This window comes from Trichosurus vulpecula, chromosome 1 (genome assembly GCF_011100635.1).
Source record: "Trichosurus vulpecula isolate mTriVul1 chromosome 1, mTriVul1.pri, whole genome shotgun sequence".
NCBI classification, from domain to species: domain Eukaryota; kingdom Metazoa; phylum Chordata; class Mammalia; order Diprotodontia; family Phalangeridae; genus Trichosurus; species Trichosurus vulpecula.
Window position 1 is genome coordinate 443,907,671 of NC_050573.1, and position 22,876 is coordinate 443,930,546.

At 37.2% G+C, this 22,876-nt stretch overlaps 1 protein-coding gene across 3 annotated transcripts in view; it reads right to left on the reverse strand.

The window, feature by feature from the left end:
* Positions 1-22,876, reverse strand: part of ARHGEF28 (Rho guanine nucleotide exchange factor 28) — a 276,929-nt gene that overhangs the window by 211,194 nt on the left and 42,859 nt on the right. For all 3 annotated transcript variants that reach the window (XM_036763762.1, XM_036763753.1, XM_036763746.1), the window contains exon 4: positions 6,113-6,296. In XM_036763762.1, the coding sequence (XP_036619657.1) occupies positions 6,113-6,296 (184 nt within the window). The remainder of the gene's footprint in view (positions 1-6,112; positions 6,297-22,876) is intronic.

Here is a 22,876-nt window from a genome sequence, read left to right on the forward strand (position 1 = left end):
TAGGGGCATACTCTCCTAAAATTCCCCATACCTCCTGTGGGAAAGGGAATATTCATAATCAACAAACAGAACTGAGGCAATTCAGATTCCTAGGGTAGTGCAATGCATAGAGCACCAGGCCTGGAGTGAAGAGGACTCATCTTCCTGAGTTCAAATCTGGCCTCAGGTACTTACTATCTGTGTGACTCTGGGCAAATCATTTAACCCTGTTTGCCTCAGTTTCCTCATCTGTAAAATGAGCTGGAGAAGGAAATGACAAACCAGTCCAGTATCTTTGCCAAGAAAACTACAAATGGGATCACAAAGAGTTGGTCATGACTGAAATAACTGAACAACTAGCTGGAAACCCAATCTACTTCTGAAGCTGCTGTCTCCTGCCCCCTCCCAAAGAACTGTAGATAAAAGTTATCAGTAGGCATTTATTTTTGCAAACAATGTACATGGTAAAAATATATGTAATACAATTAAGAAATGTCATTTATTATTGCTCAGGGTCATCTATTTATTATTGCCTACCACGTACAGGGCATTGTGCTAAGTAAGTACTGGGGTTATAAAGAAAGGCATGAGAGAGTCCCTGCCCTCAAGGAGCTCCAGTCTAATGGGGTAGAGAACTAGAAGAGAGCAAGGGTGAGGGGAGGGAGGAATGAGGTCATCCATGCACTGGTGGATAAGGAAGTCCTATAACCAGGGTGGGAAACAATCCGAGGATATGGGAGTTGGTTTCATCTTGCAGATTGATGAGTTTCTGGAGGTGATGAAGTCCAGGAAAGCAGCCAAGTGGGAAATGATCTCATCTGTCAGTCTGGCAATGTCATCTGCTGGTTACTCTATTCTCTAAGCTACAAAGCTCTGGTGTCATCTGCTGGGCTATTGGCTGGGGCACCTGCTACTGCTTCCTCTTTGGACTATAGCTACTGTCTAGCCTCTTCCCCATGAGGAAGTATTCACAGTTCCTTTTGTACAACTAACTCGTAACTTCAGTGCTATCCGAGCTCTTTTGTGAATCAGGCTCACAACTATAAATAGCGAAAACCTTAAATTGAGTCTGATTTCGGAACTCCTTTATTTCCTCCCAGATGTCACTCCTTGAGGTCTATCTGCTCTTTGCAATTAGGTGAAAAAATTACTTTCAACCCTCACCATGCCCTTGGCTGCTAACACTAGGTTTACTCAAACTAGCAAAACTAGAGGGATAGAGCAAAGCTGATAGCCATTGATTTTCGATGCTGCCATCACCTAAATCATTGCTCTTCCTGCACTACAGTAAACCACATCTTCACAGTCACGCAAATGAATAAAAGATGTACAGAGTACAAGACCCTACTGTGTTTATTTTTTGCTCAAGTTTAGAAAGCATCTGACTTGACAGGGCAAGATACAGCCTTAAAGGCTTTCCTCCAAAAAATTCTATCCCATGCATATGTTAAGATCAAACAGCATTTCTTGATGATAAATAAAACTCAATTCAATGAGGATTTGTTAAGCATCTACCATGTGCTAGGAACTGCGGATACAAAAACAAAAATGTGACAGCTCCATATTCAAGAACTTATAATCTCCAGAGAGGGAAATACAACACATACACAGATAACATAAGATAAAGAACAAAATAATATTTCAGGAGACATTAACGAACTGGGAGAATCAAGAAAAACTTATTGTAGGAAGTAGCACTTGGGTTGAACCTTGAAGAAAGCTATATCTTCTAAAAGGTATAAGGTAAAGAAGGAGAAACACAGAAGACAGCTTGTACAAAGGAGAGTCACACATAGGGGGAAATGTAACGTCACACACAGGAAAGAATAAGGCCAATTTGTCTAGAATATAGATTGCATAAGTAAAAAATATAACTTTGACTATCCTCTGATAATCTACATAAGATAAAGCTCAGAGACAAGTATATTCACCAATAGTGCGGTCAAAAAAAGTGAAAAGTCAGGGAGAAATTCTCTTTAAAACTTTGGGGATGGTGAGGAGAAGGGAAAACAAATAAGTTATAACCAGAAGACTAAAGTGGAAAGTAGTCCAAAAATGCAAAAGTACACAATAGTCCAGATAGTCCAGAAGGAAGGTGACAAAGGGGAGACTAGACTGAAGGGGACAAATAAAATCATGAAGACCAGAAATGTAAACAAAACATAAGAGGACCAAATAAGCTTGTAAAAGAAGAGAGAGAGAGAGAGAGAGAGAGAGAGAGAGAGAGAGAGAGAGAGAGAGAGAGAGAGAGAGAGAGAGAGAGAAATTGAGAGATTGAGAAGGGGGAGGGAGGGACACAGAAAGACAAACAGAGAGAGGGACAGAGACAGAGACAGAGAGAGACAGAGACAGAAAGAGAGAGAAGGGTAAAAACAAGATGGAGATTTGGTAAGCATCAAACTAATGTGAATTTTTAACCTGTAATCAAGCCTGGCATTTTCATTTAATAACACTTTCCTGCCTCAGAAAAATCTGCCAGAGCTGAGTGTTCTGGAGGGTGTCATTACAGACTTCATTCATCTCTAGGCTGTACTCTGCCATTAGCAGAAACTACTTGCATGACCAGTGTTGTTGTTCATTTCTGTTAAATATGACTACATTCTCCATGATGTGATTTTTTGCTCTAAAGCTTAAAAGGCTTTGTATGTGATCTTTGATAACCATATAAACATGTCTATATATTTACTTGGAAATGTCTACTGGTTAACTCGCCATTAGCCAGAAAGAAACAGGACTATTTCGAAGTCCATTACTCTAAGTCCATTAGATCTGACCTGAGCTTAGAACTCTTCCTCAGTCTGCCAATAGCCATTTATTAAGTACCCACGATGTGCCCAGCACTGCGCTAATTGTTAGACAAAGACTCAAGGAGCTCATGCTGGGCCATCACCAGTTGACCTTTGTCTTGCCACTGGACCTTGATGACTCTGGAGGAGAGAGTAAGGCTGACAGTGTTGTGCAGCTTTGCTCCCCTCAAATGCAATTCACTCAGAAGTCAAGACAGCATGCAACATAGGGGAGACAAAATGCAAACAAGCTATATGCAGCATAAATTGGAAGTAATTGATGGAGGGAAGGCATTAGAATTCAGAGGGATTAAGGAAGGTTTCCTGTAGAAGATGAAATTTTACCTGGAATGAAGCCAGGGAAGATAGTGACAGAGATGAGGAGGGTGATCATTCTGGGAATGAGAGGCAGTCTATGAAAATGCCTACAGTCAGGCACTGATTTATTTGAAAAATAGCGAGGAGACCAATGTCACTGGACTGAAAAGTACATGAGACACAGGAGGGGAGGGGTATAAAAAGACAGGAAGGTCTTCAAAGGTAGGGCAAGGTTATGAAGGACTTTGAATGCCAAACATAGAATTTTATATTTGATCCTGGAGGAGCTAGGGAGACATTATAGTCTGGGTGGGGTGACATTCTTAGATGTATGCTTTGAGAAAATCACTTTAATGGATTTTTTAAAGTTAATGGCTATGGTTTCAAATAGTATTTTGGACAGCACAAGAAAGAACTCTTTTAGACATGAAGAACTAAGAACAGATCTAGGTCAACTACATTTCACATAGCGGATCAATTCCTATTCTCCCATCAAAAATAAGATGACCAACACATATGTTGCTCACAATCCTCTGTTTTATCCAAAAGAGGGGAATGAAAAACTTTCCACAGCTTTCAAAAAATGAAATGAGGCTAATTGGGTATGAATTGTTCTTGGCAAACTTGTATTAGCTTCTGGGGATCACCATACTTCCTAAAAGCTCACAAACCATCTGTTTGATGACCAAGGGAACAGTGAAACAGTGTTCTTGCTCTCCTTTGAAGAGCTTTAAATTCATTCCATTGCTTACAAATGAATGAAAACCATTTCTTAACTACCCTCTGAACTGTTCATCATTGCTTTCCCTTCTTCCTCTCCTTCGCCACACCTCCCCTGGCTCTCCCTTGGTGGGGTATGGGGAAGAGAATTATTTATGTTCCTCTCTCCTTCCTTCCACCCACTTAAGTCAAACAACAAAGAAAGGGGCCTAGTGTTAGCAAACAGCCCATTCTTGAATTTTTCAAAAGAACTGTCACCAAATTCAGTGGTGTCAATATTTTTGCTCATTTCTTAAAAATCATACAACTTTAAGCTACCTTGCACAAAATTCAGCTATTTCTCAAAGACATCATGTCTTTCCAACTAGAATATAGAAACTCCTGGTAGGGAGGTTTTCATTTTGCATGCCTTTTGCCTTCCACCTAGTACCTAGAACAGTTACGGGGTCAGAAGGTGGTACTGCTCGGCCTGCATCAGAAAGATCTAAGTTCTAATCTGATCTCAAACATTGTATGATCCTTGGCAAGCCATTTCACCTCTGTCTGCCTCAGTTTCCTGTAAAATGGTGATGATAATAGCCCTTACCTCCCAGGGCTGTTTTAAGGATCAAATGAGATAATAATTGTAAAGTACTTAGCACAGTGCCTGACACACAGTGAGAACACTGCTTCACTGTTGCCTTGGTCATTAATAAATGTTTCCTTCCTTCCTACATACTCCATAGTAGGCATTTTCAATAAATGTAAATGAATGAAGAATGAATATAAAAAGTATTGAGGAGAGATACAGAACTGGATTTTGATCTGAAACAAATGGGATGCAGCAAAAAGTCCTTAATGATTTTAGCTTTTAAGGTAGAAGATGATTCACTTTGATGGGTAGAAAATAGGGATTGCACATTTCTATTGAAGAGAACAGCATGCAAAATCACAAGAAACAATTTATAGAAAATAGGATATTAACACTATTTATGATCTCTGGTGTCCATATACCAATGTATAGTATATGAGTTATAAGCAAAATACAATGTAGTAAACTTAACTTTGTGGGTATCACTGAGACTGCTGGGGTGTGACCCATGACTAGAGTATGGCCAAGAAAAGATACACCATATTTAAAAGGAGTATATTATATTTTAAAAACCACACAATAATACAGCATATCAATAAAATACTGTCTGGAAACCCATGAAATCCATAGGGAAAAGGCATAGTTGAAAGCATTTGGACAAGAATTAAAGAGGGGAACACAGAAGAGATGTTATACTGGAAGCATACAACAGACCACTAAGCCAGAAGGAAGAAACTGATGATTAATTCAATGGATGAATGAAATGATGGTAAACTGCATTGAAAGCTAAGCTGAAAAAGTTGGACTTATTATGACAAATAAGAGAAAGTATTGTGGGTTTCTGACCAGGAGGGTAACATAATGAAAGACTACTCTAGCAAATATATGTAGGATAAATAATACTAGAATGAAATTAGAGACAGGGAGATAAGTCAGTGGACTGTTGTAATGGTCAATGAGGTAATAGATAGGAAGAGATGGATTCTATGGACACTGGAGAGAAAATTAATGTGGTTTAGTAATAGCCTAAAATTAGCAATCACATACACATAGGCAATTTCTGTAATACATGAGGGAGGAAACGCCTCTAGAGAGGGAGTGTCAGTGGAGAATAGCAGAAGACCAAAGTCTACAGAGTAAAACAGCAGAGGAAAGAAGAAATAGGGAAGGAACAAGAAGGAAGAATGAAACAAGAGAATAGGAAGAAAATAATGTCATGGAAGTCAAAGTTAAGTGAATCATCATAGTAGGTTGGAGAGAATGGAAACCATATCACAGGTGATTGAGGAAGAAAAAGTGTTTTCAAAGTATATACCATTAAAGATTTTATCCACCCTTGCCACATTGAGGAGGTATTCTTTCCCCTACCTTCCTCTGCCCTGCTCTCCTCACTTCCCATCTTCTACCACAACAGCCACCATCAAAAATACTACTTGCAACAAGGGCTTAATAATTCCTCATGCTCCTTTATAGTACCAGTTAACGGAATCACCAAGAAGTAGCAACCAGAGAGGTGAGGGCAACGAAAGCACAACGAAAAAAACAAATACTTCATATCGAATAGCACCTTTGGTTGCTACCCCAGCGTACTGACTAAAGCTTTGTTTTGGCTCTTTGGTTACTACTAACCAAACTGATAATAATATCAAACTGTGATGTTATTAAAAGAATTTCACTTATCAAGTACCATAATTAATTAATATTGACAGAGAAAGCATCATATCAAGCAGACACTCACTTGTTGATGACTTCTACCAGTTTAGAGTGCCCAAGCTTCAAAGCCAAATCTAATGGCAGAGCTCCTTCTTCATTAGTCAGAGCTAGGGCCTGTCTTCCCCCCGGGAGACATAAGAGGAACTGTGAAAACTTAACCAAGCCCCATCTCATTGCGATGTGAAGAAGAGATTCCATATGTGTAGTCACTAAAAAAAAAAGAAAGAAAAAGAAGATATTATTTTTAATGAAATTTTTTTCATACATTGGTCAGATACAAGATCAGATACCTTCGAAAAGGTGAGGGAAAATGCATTTTTCCCCTCATCTTTTAATAAGTGAGTAAAGACGCCACTTCAAAGTCTGATTCATTTGGGCACACCTGAGGGAGCCCTTTTTGCACTCCTTTTCTTTAGTGTTATCCCAGTGAAAGATCAAGGATTAAATGAAGAGTTTCTCCTATGACAGCAAGTAAGACTAGAGTCTCTCTCCAGCACCACCTATGTTGTTAACTTCCTTTTGGACTTAGACTTATGGATCCATAAATTTCCTTGCCGCAAATTTCCTGGAGAGGGATCTACAGTTTCCTATGCAGGCAATGGACTGTATCAACTCTTAGAGATAGGGATAAGGGCTAGACCTGTGATTTTATTGACATAGGAAACTCCCAGAAGAGTTAATTCCCTCTACTAATACAGGTTAGCATCTTCTCTGCCACCACAAGTTTTAAAGAGTTGCCTGAAGCATTCAGAGACTAAGTGGCTTGCTCAGTCACAGAGACAGTATGTGTCAGAGGTATGACTGGAACATAGGTCTTCCTGATTTCAAGGCCTATTCACTATCCAGTATGCCTTTCCAGCCCAATTTCAGTACCCTAAATATGAGAATATAAGTTTGCCCTTATGTATTTTCTCCAAATACAAGTATATATTCTAATAATCATGTCTCCATTTGGAAAATCACATACACACATGTATACATACTACATTATAATATATAAATATTTAACATAAAGTAGTTAAATATAAATATATATGAATATATAAAATATGCATAAATTCAGCCCAGCAATCCAATCCAACAAGCATTTAATAGGCACCTATTAAATGCATGACACTAAGGAACTTACATTCTGGGGCATTACATCATATCTTACATTCCCCCAGATGGGGAAGAGGACCAGATTATAACATGTTACCAGATCAATCTAGACATGATTCTTTGAAAAGGGAAAGAACATGAACAACTAGGGAGATCAGGAAAGACCTATGTAGGAAATAGTATATGAACTAAGCTTTAAAGGAAAACAAGGAGGCTAAGAGACAGGAATGAGGAAGAAGTATGTCCCAGGTATGTGAGAAAGTCTGTGTAAATGCCAAGTTGGAGAAATGGTAAGCAGGCAAATTTGGTTAAAACATACAGTGTGTGTGAGAGAGAAGAATATACAATGAACCTGGAGGTCTTTCTGACAAGATGGGAGGCAAGCTTCCCAGCTCCCACCAATCTACTCCAGCAAAACCTTGAAGTTCACACCAAAACAAAAAATGATCAAGAAATCCATCAAGAAACTACAGTGACTTCTATCCATCCCAGAATTGTAGAAAAAGTCATCCAGAAGCCCAAGAGAAATAGGAAAGAGCCCCCACTCAGATGAAGTGAGAGCACAGACAGTCAAAATACATGTCCTGAGGCAGCAAGGGCCAACCTCTCCCTATCGCCCTCCCCCAACCAAGAAATGATAGACCCAAGGGGCAGAGACATACATTTACAGACATGATAACTATGTGGATTCATTTTGCTTGACTATGCTTGTTACGAGGAATGTCACCCCTTTCTCTCCACTAATGACTGGAAAAGGGGAAAAGTACCAAAGGTGATGAAAACAAGAGATTAATACTTTTATTTTTAATGCACAGAAGAGAACAGAAGGAAATTCAGAAGGAAGAACAAACAAGAAAGACAATTTTGAAAATAATAAAACATTTTAACAAAAAGCAGGCACTTGGAAATGCAGATTCACAATTTCATATAGAATTCTCTTTTGGTGATCTGCTCTGTGAAATGCTCCTTTTTTGGTGTTTAGTTTAGAATTAAAATGAAATAAACCTGGAAAGGTAGGATGGAATCAGACAGGTAAAGGCTTTAAATGCCAACCTACGGAGTTGATGTCTTCTAGATTGGAAGCTGGGGAGTGACATAGAGATACATACTTACTCATGTATGTTATCGACCACATAATGATATGTAATTTATCATATATATGTAATTATATGATATTGTGTTTAGATATATTATTATAAATTTATAGTGTAATAGATTATAATATATTGATAATTATAATATATTATAATAATAAAAATATAATACTATATTAATTATTATGTATAGTATGTAATTTATACATACTTTATATATCATTTTATGTATTATATAATATATATAATTTTATATAATATATAACAATATTATACATAATATACTATAATATATAAAAGTATATATATTTTGTATATAACATACTATTATATATAATCTATATATACTTATATATACAAACTATTTATTACATATGATTTAATAATGCTGGTATTTATTACATATAATTTCCTAACATTATTACTTATTATCTATAGCAAATAGGTAACATAGTGGAGAGAGACCTGGAGTCAAGGAAGCTTGTATTCAATCTTTTCTCAGACACACACTGGTTGTATGACCCTGGGCACGTTGTTTAACCTCTCTAAGCCTGCTTGCTAATTATTAAAATGGAAAACTAATATATCCAACTCACAAGGTTGTTGTAAGGATCAAGTGAAATGACACACAAAGTCTTTTGCAAAACTTGAAGCAAAACATAAATATCAGCTATTATTATTATGTAGTTATTCATTTAAAAATATTATTGACTCTAGTGCAAGCTATATCAGTACGTATAGTCAATACTTCACAACATTTTTCACTACATTCACATGAAGTTTCTTCTTTGGTGTGTACCTAGAGCTGCTATTTGAGGAACTGTTTACAATTTTGCCTTCATCATGTGGCTGACCAGGGCTTTTATTCAAAAAGACCTCCCCCATCCTTAAAACTGGATGTCAAGTTAGACTATCAGTTCCCGTGTATGAATGGGCATTACCTCACTCAAAGTGAGAACCTAAAAAAGGCCAGAGCCTAAAAGGGCCAGGGTCTCCCATTGCATCCTGGGCCATCTCCAGTCATCCTGATGAATATCTGGTCACTGGATCCAGATGGATCTGGAGGAGAAAGTGAGGCTGGTGACATTGCACAGCCCTCCCTCACTCAAATCAAAGTCAACTGCAAATCATGTCATCATTTTCCTGATGTCATGATCCTCTTCAAAAATGAAAGACAAACACAACAACAATAGACATACATACTTACATCACTATGTTTCTAGTTGGATTTTTACTGAGTCTCTAAAACCATCTGACTTCTCTGCTTGAAGTCCCTCCCTTCAGTTTGTTACACAACAGTGACCTCACTCCCCATATTGGCCCAACACCATAGACCTCAGAGGTTCTTAACCTGTTTCATGTCATGGATTTTTCTAGTAGCCTGGGGACACCAAAAGACCCCTTCTCAAAATAAGGGGGGTGTTTATGAATAAAAGACACAGGATTACAAAAGAAACCAATTATGTTGAAATAATTAAAAAAAACATTTATGGACTTAAGCAACTCTGCTAAAGAACTATGTTACAATGAGTACTGTTTTGATACACACAGACCAGCTAACCTTGAAGTAACCCAAATTGACAAAGGGTATTATTAATGCAAATGTCGCAAGAAGACATATTTGTCAATTAATGTAGTTAATATAGATATAAGTTAATATAATAAGTTAATAAGTTAATATAGATATAAGATCTCATGGTCATATGGGAGGATAGTTGGTACCACTGCTCTATAGAGTAAAAATTAAGGATGGAAATTTCAGTTAACTAAATCACAATAGGACCTAATTCCTTATGGAACTGAATAATTTCCAAGTAAAGTTTGATGTAACATAATTAACTTATATTTGTTCAATCAATCAAGTATTTATTAAGTGCCTACTATATACCAGGCCCTGTGCTAAGGGATACAAATCCAAGGTGATCCAAAGTCCCTGTCCTCAATGGGACATACTGGGAGGATATAGGTAAACAAACTCTACTATTCTACTGGAAAAGATATATGTACACAAATAATAAATATTGATATGCATATATGTATTTGTATGTATATATATACATATCTGCATGTACAAATACATATGTGTGTATATACATATATATGCACAAAATAAATTCAAGGTAATATGGGGTAGGAGACGGGGAGGAATATCAAATGAGAAAATCGAGAAAGTCTTTTGAAGGATTTGGCACTTAAAACAAGCCTTGAAAGGAGCCATGGTCCTAAGAGGTAGAGGTTTCCACCCACCCACCTTCTATCTTCTGCCTCCACCTTCCTGCCATACCTATTTGAAAACAGATATTCTAGTCTGCACTAGAAAGGAAAAACAATAGTTTACCTCTAAATAGAGAAAAATATTAATAGTAAGCATTTATATAACACTTTAAGGTTTGCAGATTATTTTTACAAACATAATCCCATTTGATCCTTTCAAAAACCTTGAGAGGTAGATGCTACCATTAATTATTATTATTATTAATGTAAACATTTACATAACACTTTAAAGTTTGCAAAGTGTTTTACAAATATAATCTCATTTGATCTTTACAGGAACTTTGGGAGGTAGATGCCATTATCATCCTCATTTTAAAGATGAAGAGACTGAGCCGGACAGAGGTGAATGGACTGACCCAGGGTCATTTAGCTAATAAGTGTCTGAGGCTAGATTTGAATTCAGGTTTTCCTGGCTCCAGGTCCAGTGCTCTATTTCACTACCTACCTGCCTAGATGGCCTTTGTCACAGTAAATTGCATTTGTCATATATGGATACTAAAAAAATTTTAATTAAAATCACTTTAACTTTTATTCAAAGTTTTAGGTAAATAAGGTCCATTTTGAAGTAGAATTTTCCATATGCATCCATGTAAGAACTTACTAGTTGTGTGACTCTGGGCAAGTCACTTCGTCTGTGTCTCAGTTTCCTCAACTGTTACATGAGGATAAGCAGAATGATATATAGCAATAATCTTGCTAGCAGCTACTGTGGCTGTGTAAAACCAACAACAACCAGCACACAGAAGGCCACCAACACAGGTTCTTTGATCTGTTTTACTAAGGAAAGTAACTTTAAGGGGTTAATAATCCCACTTTAATCACACATTCAGTAATAACTCAGTAGTTTAGGAGGAAAAGCCAACACCCTGAACTTCAGAGCAAATACAAACATATACAATATAAAGAGACCAAATCATAATTCATAGTTACCAGGAAAGCATCAACATCTGGGTTTACAAGCCTGGGGCTCTTAAAATGGCTGCTTAGAGTCCCATGCCACTCTTACAGTGACTGAAAGCCCCAAAAGTCAAAGGCCAACCTTGGATCTTATATACCTGGGTCAGGGCCTAAAGGATTCACACCTAATCAGCAAAAGGGTGGGCCTGGGGTTTAGCACCTAGTTAGCAAAAGGGTGTGGGCCTGGGGCTTTGCCATTAGTAAGGCTTAATCAAAGGCATTTGATTACTTTAGCATTTCTAAAAGAGTAAACAGTCCAAAAAAAAGTCCCACCTTAATTACCAATACATGGTACTTCCATGGCATCTGTTATAGCTGCTTATGATTACATACCATGTGTTTGTCATCATATAGACCCCTTCACAGTAAAAATGCAAACTCCCAAATTTCTAAAGAATATGGGTTGTGTTAGTAACTGTTTCAAAAAATCAACTTGTACATCAAACACGATGATGCTCCGATAGAATGTTTGGCCAAGATACCAAATTTCTTAATCTTCCCAGCATGGCCCAAAGCTGTTTTAGCTATTGTAGCACTGACAAGGAATTATGACGTTTTTTATTGATTTAGAGAGCATTCTTTTCTGCATACCTTCCTACAGGGTATCTTAGATCATTCCCAAAACTTTTCTAGTTATAAGACAATTGCTAACATTCCAAGAAGAGGCTTTTATGGATTCAATTAGCATTGGACAATCCAATATCCACACAAACACAGACGAGGTACAAGAAAGCATGGTTGTTACAGAGTACAGATAATTCCCACACTTTGAGGCTGGCTATTTTACTTGGTAATGCAATTACTTAGAAGCCATAAATTCTCATGAATCTGATCTTTTGCTACCTAGAACTGAACCTAGTACACTGCTTAACAAAACCTGTACTACTGGTGACTGTCTCAGCAGAAGAGGAAGCTATACCATATCTAGCTTTCACTATGGGCAGGATTCTTAACATTATTTATTCACATTTCACAGAACTGTAAAATCACCCAGAGCTGAAAACGAATCCCATCTATAACAAGGGTTCATCACCTTTTTGTGTGTCATGGTCCCTTTTGGCAGTCTTGTGAATCTATGGACCCTTTCTCAAAGTAATATATATTTCATTTTTAAATTTTGAATTCCAAATTCTCTGCCTCCTGTAACCAGAATTGTCTTTGTTTTCTTTGAGTGATTCAATTTATCTCAGTGAGCTTTACTAGGTGCTAAGCCCCAGGCCCAAACCCCATTAGGTGTTAATGTAATCCATGTGGATGTGAACATCCCAGGGTCCTAAGGGGAGGGGCCAACTCAAGAACCAATCACCAGAGCCTGAGCTCTGGTGATTCAGATGATGTCTGATGATGTCTAAAGCCCTATAAGAAGGGAGGACAGAGCTATTGGTGCGGGGCTCTGGAGATGGTGTTGATGAGGAGACTCTGGGCAGCTGTAGGTAAGGAGCCCTCCAGCTTGTAAACCCGGATGTTGAAACTTTGTTGAACTGTGGTAACTATCTGTTGGGACTTGAATCAGACAAAGTCTATTGATGTCTGTAATTTGCATTTTGTTTTGAAGTTCAGGGTGCTGGTTTTTTTTTCCCCTGAACTAACTGAATGATATTTGAATTAAAAGTAAGCTTGTCAACCCCTTCACCTTGCTTTCCTTAATTAAGCAGATTGAAAGAACCTGTGCTGTTGGCAGCTTTCTGGGTGTTGGCTGTGGGTGAATATTATACCCCTACAGAAGCTGCCAGCCGGGTTGTTGACACACCTCCCTACAGCCCCTCCCCTATGTATTGAGAAGGCAAGCAATATGATGCCCATTATACATGTGAAGTCATGGGAGACATTTCCATATTTGAAAAAATAAAGCAAGAAAAATAAGGAAAGTAAAAAAAATGCTTCAATCTGCACTCAGAGTTCATCAGATGTCTCCCTAAAAGTGGATGGCATTTTTCATCCTGGGTCCTTTGGAATTATCTTGGATCATTGTCTTGACCAGAGTAGCTAAGTCTTTCACAGTTGATTATCATTACAGTATTGCTGCTGCTGTGTACAATGTTCTCCTGGTTCTGCTCACTTCACTCTGCACCACTTCATATGCTTTTCTAGGTTTTTTCTGAAACTATCCCTCCATCATTTCTTACAGCACAATAGTAGAATAATGTTTTTAAAGGCATAAAATAAAATACAAGATAACATAGGCAATCAAAGGTCAGGGAAAATTAAGATATAACTTTTTTTTCATCTCCAAGGTCATAGACGTGGGGATCTTCAGACCACTGCTCTACAATATATCTGATAAGCAGTCATCTAGTCTTTGCCTAAAAGCCTCCATGGATGAGGGGGAAGCCAGGACCCCCAGGGGGGCCATTCCACTTTGGAAGAATTCTAATGAATAGGAAGCTCTTCTTACACCAAGTCGTTTACAACTCCCACTCTTCTCCCAGGGCAGCTTCCTTTGCCTGTTCTAGTTCATATACTTTAAAATCTTTGTTGTCCTCCTTTCTCCTCTCCATTCTCCCCCTCAAGCATCTCAATCAAAGAGAGAGAACAATAAACTGATTGAACTGACTAACTTGCTGGTGACTCTCCTGCGGGAGTCTATCTATTTGTGGGGGAAGGGAGAGGGTTAGCAAGAAATTGGACATTCCAATGTTTGAAAGAATAAAGAAGAGCAAAGCTTTTTCTTTCAAAGTGGAAATTCATCGAAGTGAACTTGAAGTAGGACACAGAATGATGTTTGCTGAAAAGAATTCTGCATTTCAAGTCTCTAACACAATAAGGAGCAGGGGGAAAAAGAAGAGAAATCCGATTTGCTGCTGGTCACGCTTTCAAAATGAAATGTTTTCTCTACTAAATATACTTCTTCTTGTTTGGTTAGAGCTAAAAGTTATTCAGAACTACTCCTACTAAAACAAAATTGCCAGTAATTATTAAAAAGACTACTGGAAAAAAAGAGAAGGTATGACCTGGTCAGGATCACCCAGACATAATATTAAAAGATTGAACAATCTGGTCCAGTCATGAAATTATCTATATTAGTAAGTACTCAGAGGCTATAACTTGGGGAACACTATGAATCTCACTTAGCCTCAATTTCCTCATTTGGAAAAGGAAAGATACAATTATTAGCTTAAAGCCAGATCCAAGTCTACAAAAAGATGACTAACATCATCATTGTGACCCCACAGTAAGCCCAATTCAGCAAAATGCATGTTCATTCCAACAAACTACAAAATTTTAGGACACTTCACTCTCAACATGGTGGCATGGAAAAAGTAACTCATCCAATGGTACCTCGGTTACTAAGAAGTCATTTTACGATCCATCGATCCATCTAAGTTTCAGGGCCATTATATCCTACCTAAATTGAAAATACGTTACACTTACGAATGAAATGCTGGGTAACCAAACATACAGTTCTAACACTGGCTTACCAATGACATATTCACATCAACCATCCCAGTCCATTCCTTTTCATGCATTAAATGGAACATTTTGGTAATGAAACACAAAAGAAAGAAATCCTATTAACATTCTGTGCAGTTTTTACAAGTAATTTTGTCCTCTCCTTACTGTCCTCTAAATGTGAAAAAGAGACTATGCCTTTAAGAATTAAACAAGATGCTAAAGCCAAAAACTGGGGAGTCCAATAAACAGAGCAACTTCTCTCCAAAACTTCGATTATCTCAGATTTGTCTTCTTTTTGTGAAGGATATCACGACTTCTGGGTGGCTTCCTAACACCTCCAAAATCAGATAAAAATTTTTCTGTTTGGCATTCAAAGCCATTTATAACCCAACTCCCTCCTACCTTTCCACTCTTGTCATACATTACTCTTGGACACATGCCCTTTGATCCAGTGACAGTGGCCTCCTGTCTATTCTACATATAAGACACTCCGTCTTTCCACTCAAAGGCAATCTCTCAAGCTTTCCTCCATGACTGCAATGCATTCCCTCCTCAATTCTGCCTATAATCAAGCTCCTGGCTTCCCTGGCTTCCTTTAAGTCCCAACTAAAATTATATTTTGTACAGCAAGCCTTTCCCAACCCCTTTTAATTCTAGTACCTTCTCTCTGTTAACGATTTCCTATTTATCCAGTCCATAGATTGTGTATGTATATTTGTTTGCTTTCAGTTTCCTCCATTAGATTGTGAGCTCCCTGAGAGCAGGGACTGTCTTTTGCTTCTTTTTGTATCCCCAAGGATTAGCAACATGCCTGGGACATAGTAGGTACTTTATAAATGTTAATTGATTGATGGAGCCAGTGAGATATCCGGCACACATTTGCTTTTCAATGTTGCCTGTAATTTTTTTTAAAAATCAGCTAAATCAACTTCATAAAAAAGCCTTTGGGAATAACGGTGCAGGGTTTCTGTGGAGTGGATTTAATGGTTATTGCACCTAGTATAGGGAAATCTCAGTGAAGAAACTCCTTCTACTCAAGCAAATCAGCAAGTCATTAGTAACTCCACTTGAGAGTTGTCTGGGAGAGGTTTAATGACTTTGCCTACCATCACATAGCAAGTATTTGTCAGAAGCTACACTTAAACCCAGGTCTTCCTGAATCTAAGTGAATTCTGTCCACTCTACCACTCCTTGTCAAATTCTTACATATCTAAATGTGCAAATATAAACAAAATATAAATGAATTTAGGCAAAACATAAATAAAATGGATATTTAACCAATGAAACTATCACCTAGTGAAAGGTAGACATAGGCTTATACCACATTTTTCAAATCAGATAATGTAGTATGCTTCACAAAATTTAAAGTACTACAGAAATGTCATTTATTAACACTATCATACATGATGTGTACAGAGAAAGTATTAGATTAGTACTAGTCTACAAAATAAGTTTTCAAAAAACTTCATTTTTAAAGCTAATTTAAAACCTTCATCATCAGTGAGATACAAAAATGTAATACTCTACTTCTGCGATATAAGGAATTCTGGGTTGCAAAACCATACAAATAGTTCACCAGCTCAGGCAAGTTCTACCATGCTGGAAATGTTTTGAGCATGGTCACAGAAATAGATTTTGCCTGCTTTCCAAGGACCAACTGAATTGTCTCAAGTATAGATAACCTCACCACCAGTAAGCTGCTCACTAGGTGATGATTTTTTTTGGTGGGGGTGTGGTGGGGTGTGGTGGAGGAGCTATAGCAACTCACGAAACAAAAAAAAAATTATAAGTGGTCTTTGGTCCTATGCAGACTCTTTCTGTTTTGGAAGTAATGGCAGACGGACAGAAAAGGGGGCATAGAGTACTAAGAATTACAGAATTTTTAACCTATCGATAATTATTATCAACTGATATTGCTCTAAATGTGAGATCTTTTTTCAATGCCTAATAGGTCAATACAGTAAAGGTAGTGATGAGTCATATCAATATGAATATTATCAATATAAATTAAACCAAAAGACAGGAGAATCTTGTAGCTAAGAGGAAGGCTGTCTTGCAGATTCTACATAGAGAAGCAAATAAAGGAGCTATCAGAATTGGTTTCATTGTGCTTCCAAAGGCACTAAGAAATATCATGTCTTGGGGCAGGATCATCTTGTCTCATGGTACTCATGATGTCTATGACCAAAAAGACTACCAAGAAAATAATCGCAGTTATTTGCTGACATTTGTTGCAGGAGATGAGAAAGTAGATAAATCCTGAGAACTAACTCAACAAGGCCCTCCAAATCTCAAATCAGCATATATTCGATGACATACATTCATCAACTCCAATGCAGAGATGTATATGGTATGTTTGTGGGGAGGGGGAGACAATGAAAATATGTTGGGAATATCCCTCAATATTAAAAAAATGAAAGAAAAAAGTCAAAGGTTTGTAGACTATGGAGAAGCCTCATGTGTTTATATCGTAAGTACTTCTTCAAGAAGAGAGTCAGGAAGACACTGAATATGGTGTTCATTAAATAATGTCACAAAAAAATGAAACTGACTACACCTGATCAGAAAATCACTGGTTTCCAAAGTGGGAGTCATTGCCAAATCAGTTATTAATGTATATTTAGACTATTGAGCTGTTATAGCAAAAATAAAAATACTCAAATTACTTCAACCAACTCTACCTAAAGAACCTTGATGCAAAAAATAAGAAACATAAAGAAACAGACATGGATTATCCATTTCTTATATAAATTTAACTGATATAAAGCAGTTAACATAATGAAGAGATCCACATAACCCAGAAAGTGCCAGCAAACATATGATCACCAAGTGAAGAAATATGGCAGGCAAGAGTAACAAAAGTTTAAAGTAATCTCATTTTTTAAATTTTATGGAAGAAAATTATGAGTAGTATCTTCTCATAAAATAGCAAAAAGTTATGAAAGAAAAATTGCATAATGTTTGGTGTGAGACCTTACTAAAGCTGAAAGGAAAATAGACAAAAATCTTTAAGATCTCTCAAGATTTATGCGGCAAATTGTTTTCTCCACCAAAAACCATGGAACCACAACATTTAGGTTCTCATATCACCATGCCCGAAAGGAGGAAATAGAAATGTCATTAAGGAACACAAAGATGTGTAAAGTAGCTAAACTAGATCAAGTATGCAAAGAGGAGATCACATAAGTAAATTGTCCTTTTTCGTGTTACTAAAATGTGTGCCATGTGATTACAAGTGGCTCTTCTGGAGGATATGATTCAGAGAAGGAAAAATGAGTCTCAGAGAAAGAATCTACATAAACCAAACCTGATATAAATATCCAGAAATAAAATAAAGATATTTGCATATGGGGTTTGATGTTAGTACATCGATTTGCCTTTAATAAATTCTTTTACATTAAAAAATGTCAATGCTTCACTGAGTGTTGGGAAGCAATTTCCTCTGGAAATGCTAAGACCAGTGAAGATATTTTTTCATATATATATATATATTCTAGACTATAATTGACAGACCAAAAAAAGTTTTTCTTTTGTTTTTTTCCTACTGAAGCTCTTCTGGCCAGAGTAATTGTCTTACTGTAACTATTATGCTATTATTTGTAAGTTATAATGGAAGCACTGCTATTCATTTATTAATATCATTGAATCACTATGTCACATTGTGATGGAGCAGTGGCTTTAGTAGCTAACTGGGCTATTTAATTGTGGGGAGATTGGTGCTCCTTCCTAAGATTTGACCTCTGCCAATGATTATTGGTTTGGAAAGAATCACTTGAATATGATGACATGATAGTAATGATATCATTAAAGATATATGCCATGGAGAGGAGAGAGACCTATCTGAGGGTAACAGGAAGTATTACATCAAAAATCACCAATATTTCAGCCCACTTTCTTATCTCTATAAAAATCTTTATGAATGTAATTTATTCAATTTCAAGGGCTTTTTTGATGAAGCTATGAGAACAAAACAAGGAAGCTTTTTACAAAGAATATTATTCAGCAAACCACCTTTTTGTCTTTGCATCCCCAGTACCTAACATAGTGACTGGAACATAGAAGGAACTAAAGACCTGTTGATTAAGCTCCATCATCATACATTGGACTAAAAGGTAAAAGAGTGCAGCTAGGAAGCAACGTAGTATATCAACCTGGAATCAGGAAGACTCATCTTCCTGAGTTCAAGTTCAGCCTCAGACACTAGCTGTGTGACCCTGGGCAAGTTGCTTACCTCTGTTTGCCTCAGTTTCCTCATCTGTAAAATGAGCTGGAGAAGGAAGGGGCAAACCACTCCAGTATCTTTGCCAAGAACACCCCAAAAAGGGTTATGAAGAGTTGGGCACAATAACAACAAGAACAAAAGGTACAAATATAAGATCTCATTGTGCTTACTATAGATTTTTTTTTCAAAAAATTTTATTCAGTTGTATAAATTTAGCCTTAGAGAATCAAAATGGTGTCTCCCATGTATATGTGAACACTATATAAGACTACACAAAAGACATGACAAGAGAGAGAGAGAGAGAGATCTGTCTCTTTGATTATAATACCAAGCGAGGCATAAAAGAGGTAGACATAAAGGTATTGTGCTATCACAAATGGTCGAATAAATCAGCATTAAGTGCTGATTACTCTGTGCCAAAGACTATAGCAGAGAACGGAGAATGCGCTCTCTCTCAATCTCTCTCTCTCTCTCTCTCTCTCTCTCTCTCTCTCTCTCTCTCTCTCTCTCTCTCTCTCTCTCTCTCTCTTCCCCCTCTCCCTCTCCTCCTTCTCTTCTTCTTCTTTCTTTCTTTTCTTCTATGTCTCTCTGCATATATATGTATGTGTGTATATATATATATATACATATACATGAGATGTCCCAAATGTTCTTGTTTTCCCATGAAACTGTCCTGATTGCCTCAAGTCCCAGAACAGTATAGAGTTTCCCAAATGTGATCTCTAACCACTAAAAAGTTCTGTCCAATTTTCCACATATTAAGAAAAATCAAATGGATGAAGAAAGCCTACGTCCAAACTATGATATAAAATTGGACAGAATGACCATAGAGATGGTCCATCCACAAATATACAAAATATATGTATATATGTGTGTAGATAGATACAGATAATTTAGATGTCATAGGACCCTATTCATGGACAATGAGATCAGTGCAAAATTGAATTAGAAGTTTAGAATACTGGATTGTGTTTGGAAAACTGCAAAGCACTTTCAACAATTCCAAGCCATTCTCCAAAATATAGACCTCTCTTTAACACCAATAACCTTTTGACAATGCTACACATAGCTGCAAATCATGGAATATCACAGTTAATTAATCAACTAACAAGTGCTTACTAAACACCTGCTATGGACCATGTTCTGTACTAGATTCTGAAGATAAAAGGACAAAAATTAGACAGTCCTTTCCCTCAAGAAATGGGCATCCAGGTGGTGCAGTGGATAGACCACTGGTCTTGGAATCAAGAAGACTCATCTATATGAGTTCAAATACAGCCTCAGACACTTACTAATTGTGTGACCCTTGGAAAGTCACTTAGTCCTGTTTGCCTCAGTTTCCTCATTTGTAAAATGAGCTGGAAAAGGAAATGGCAAATCAGTTCAACCAGTTTTTTGCCAGAAAACCCCAAATGGGGTCATGAAAAGTCATACACAACTGAACAACAACTTCCTGCTTCCAAGTCTAGTAACCTGTCTACCATACCACTACTCTCCTTCCCAATAACATACAACTCACATCGTCTCTTGCTCTCCCACAGAAAGCCTACCCTATCATCCTAAAACATGCTGCATCACAGAGAAAAGAGTAGGGCATGACTGAAACCACTGAAAAGAAGCTTGCATTCATTTGGAGGAAACGTGAAAATGTATAAATATATACAAAATAAATAAAGTCAATTGTGATTTTGAGAGGGAGATACTGGTGGCTAAGGGGATCAGAAAGGACCTCATGCAGATAAAATTTAAGCCAAGCTTTGAAAGAGGGAAAATAAAAAGCATATTTCAGGAGCAAGGGAAATGTGAATCCCGAGTCCCAGAGCAGAGTCGTCTGTCAGGGGTGTATAACTGACCCACTTCAGCAAGACATCTTCTGTCTCGGTGCTATCTCAAAGAGTCAGAGTCTGAAGGTTCTAGTTAAAATAAAAGGTCCCTACAACCCTTTATATACACTTCTATGCCCTGACACCTCCTCTCTGCAGGGAAAAACCTTCTTGCTGTTTGTTTCTCATGATGTGACTAGACCACTAAAAAAATTATTTTAATTAAAAATATATTTGGGGCAACTAAGTGGTGCAGTGGATAGAGCACCAGCCCTGAAATCAGGAGGACCAGAGTTCAAATAAGGGCTCAGACACTCACTAGCTATATGACTCCAGGGAAGTCACTTAACTTCAATTGCCAAGAGAAGGAGTAAGAGGAGGAGAAGAAGACAAAATCATCTTGGATTTCTAAATTAGATACAAAAATTCTCATACATTAAGGAGTTTCTTTTGATACAAACTGGTTATTTGTTTTCATACCTTAAGGAATAGTCTCATTCTTAAAAGCATGCTATCAAAACATTGAAAAATCTAGATCCAAATTCAAAGATGACAATTCAACTTTTCTTTTTCTGTATTCTAGGATATTTTGAAGTATTATGCTAACATGCTATAATGACTTTGATATTTCCAGATCACAGTTCCTTTTTCTTGTGACAAAGAACTGGAAAATTAGTAGGTGCCCATCAACAAAATATAGCATAAGAATGTAAAGGAATCATATTGTGCTGTAAGAAATTATGAAAAGGATAGTTTTAGGAGACAGACTTTAGAAGACATGAGAAGGTATGTATGCATTAATACGGAGTAAGTGAACAAAACCAGGAGAACAATTTATACTATAACAACACTGTAAAAATAAACAACTTTGAAAGACTTAATATAATGACCAACTACAGTTCTAGAGGTGACAAACATGCTTCTGACAGAGAAGTGATGATCTTAAGAAGCATAATGAGACACATCATGTATGTTTTGGATATGGCCAATACGAGAATGCTTTTTCTTGATTATGCATATTTGATATAAGGATTTTGTTTTAACTTTCTCCCACTGGGGAAGGAAAACAGAAAGAGGGAGAGAAAATAAATACTCATTAATTTAAAAAAATAAAATTTGAAAAATATAATGGTCACAGGTTCACTTGTTATCAATCAGCCCTTTATGCTTCCATTATTTTTTGACTATTTGGAATGTTATCAACAAATATTAAGATAGGTGTCCACTACATTTAAATCATTTAAAAGCACCATTCTAGCTGCCTGCCTACAAGGCAATGTAAATACTGTCATTGTAATTAAATCAATGTGGAGAGGCCAGATGTGCCAATTAAAACAAAACAGACTGAGACCTATGATTTCAGCAGCACTCCAGACATTATGATACCATAATACCAGTAGTCATACCAGTTCCCCTTCCAAGTTTTATGTAAGTTTATTTGTCTTACTTTAACATTTTCAAAGACATTTTTTCCTGCTCTTCTAACTTAATAACAGGAGCTAGGTGGCTCAATGAATGGAGTGCTGGGCCTAGAGTCAGAAAGATCTGAGTTCAAAACCAGTCTCAGACGCTTATTAGCTGTGTGACCCTGGACAAGTCACTTAACCTCTAATTGCCTTAATCCATAGGAGAAGGAAATAGCAAATCACTCCAGTATCTTTGCCAAAAAAATCTCATGGACAGTGTTGGCATGGTCCATGGGGTCATGAAGAGTAGGACATGACTGAATAACAACATAGTAACAAGTGAGCTAAGCATAGCTGCCATCCTTGCCTACCCCTACAAAATAATCCTGGAGGAACTGGTTTCACTTGTGAGACATGAGCATACTTGGTACTACATAATCTGTTTTTATTATACTGAGCAGGAAAAAAGACATAAGAGTTTTCTTGACTTCTAAAAAATAACTCTTTCCATTCTGAAGC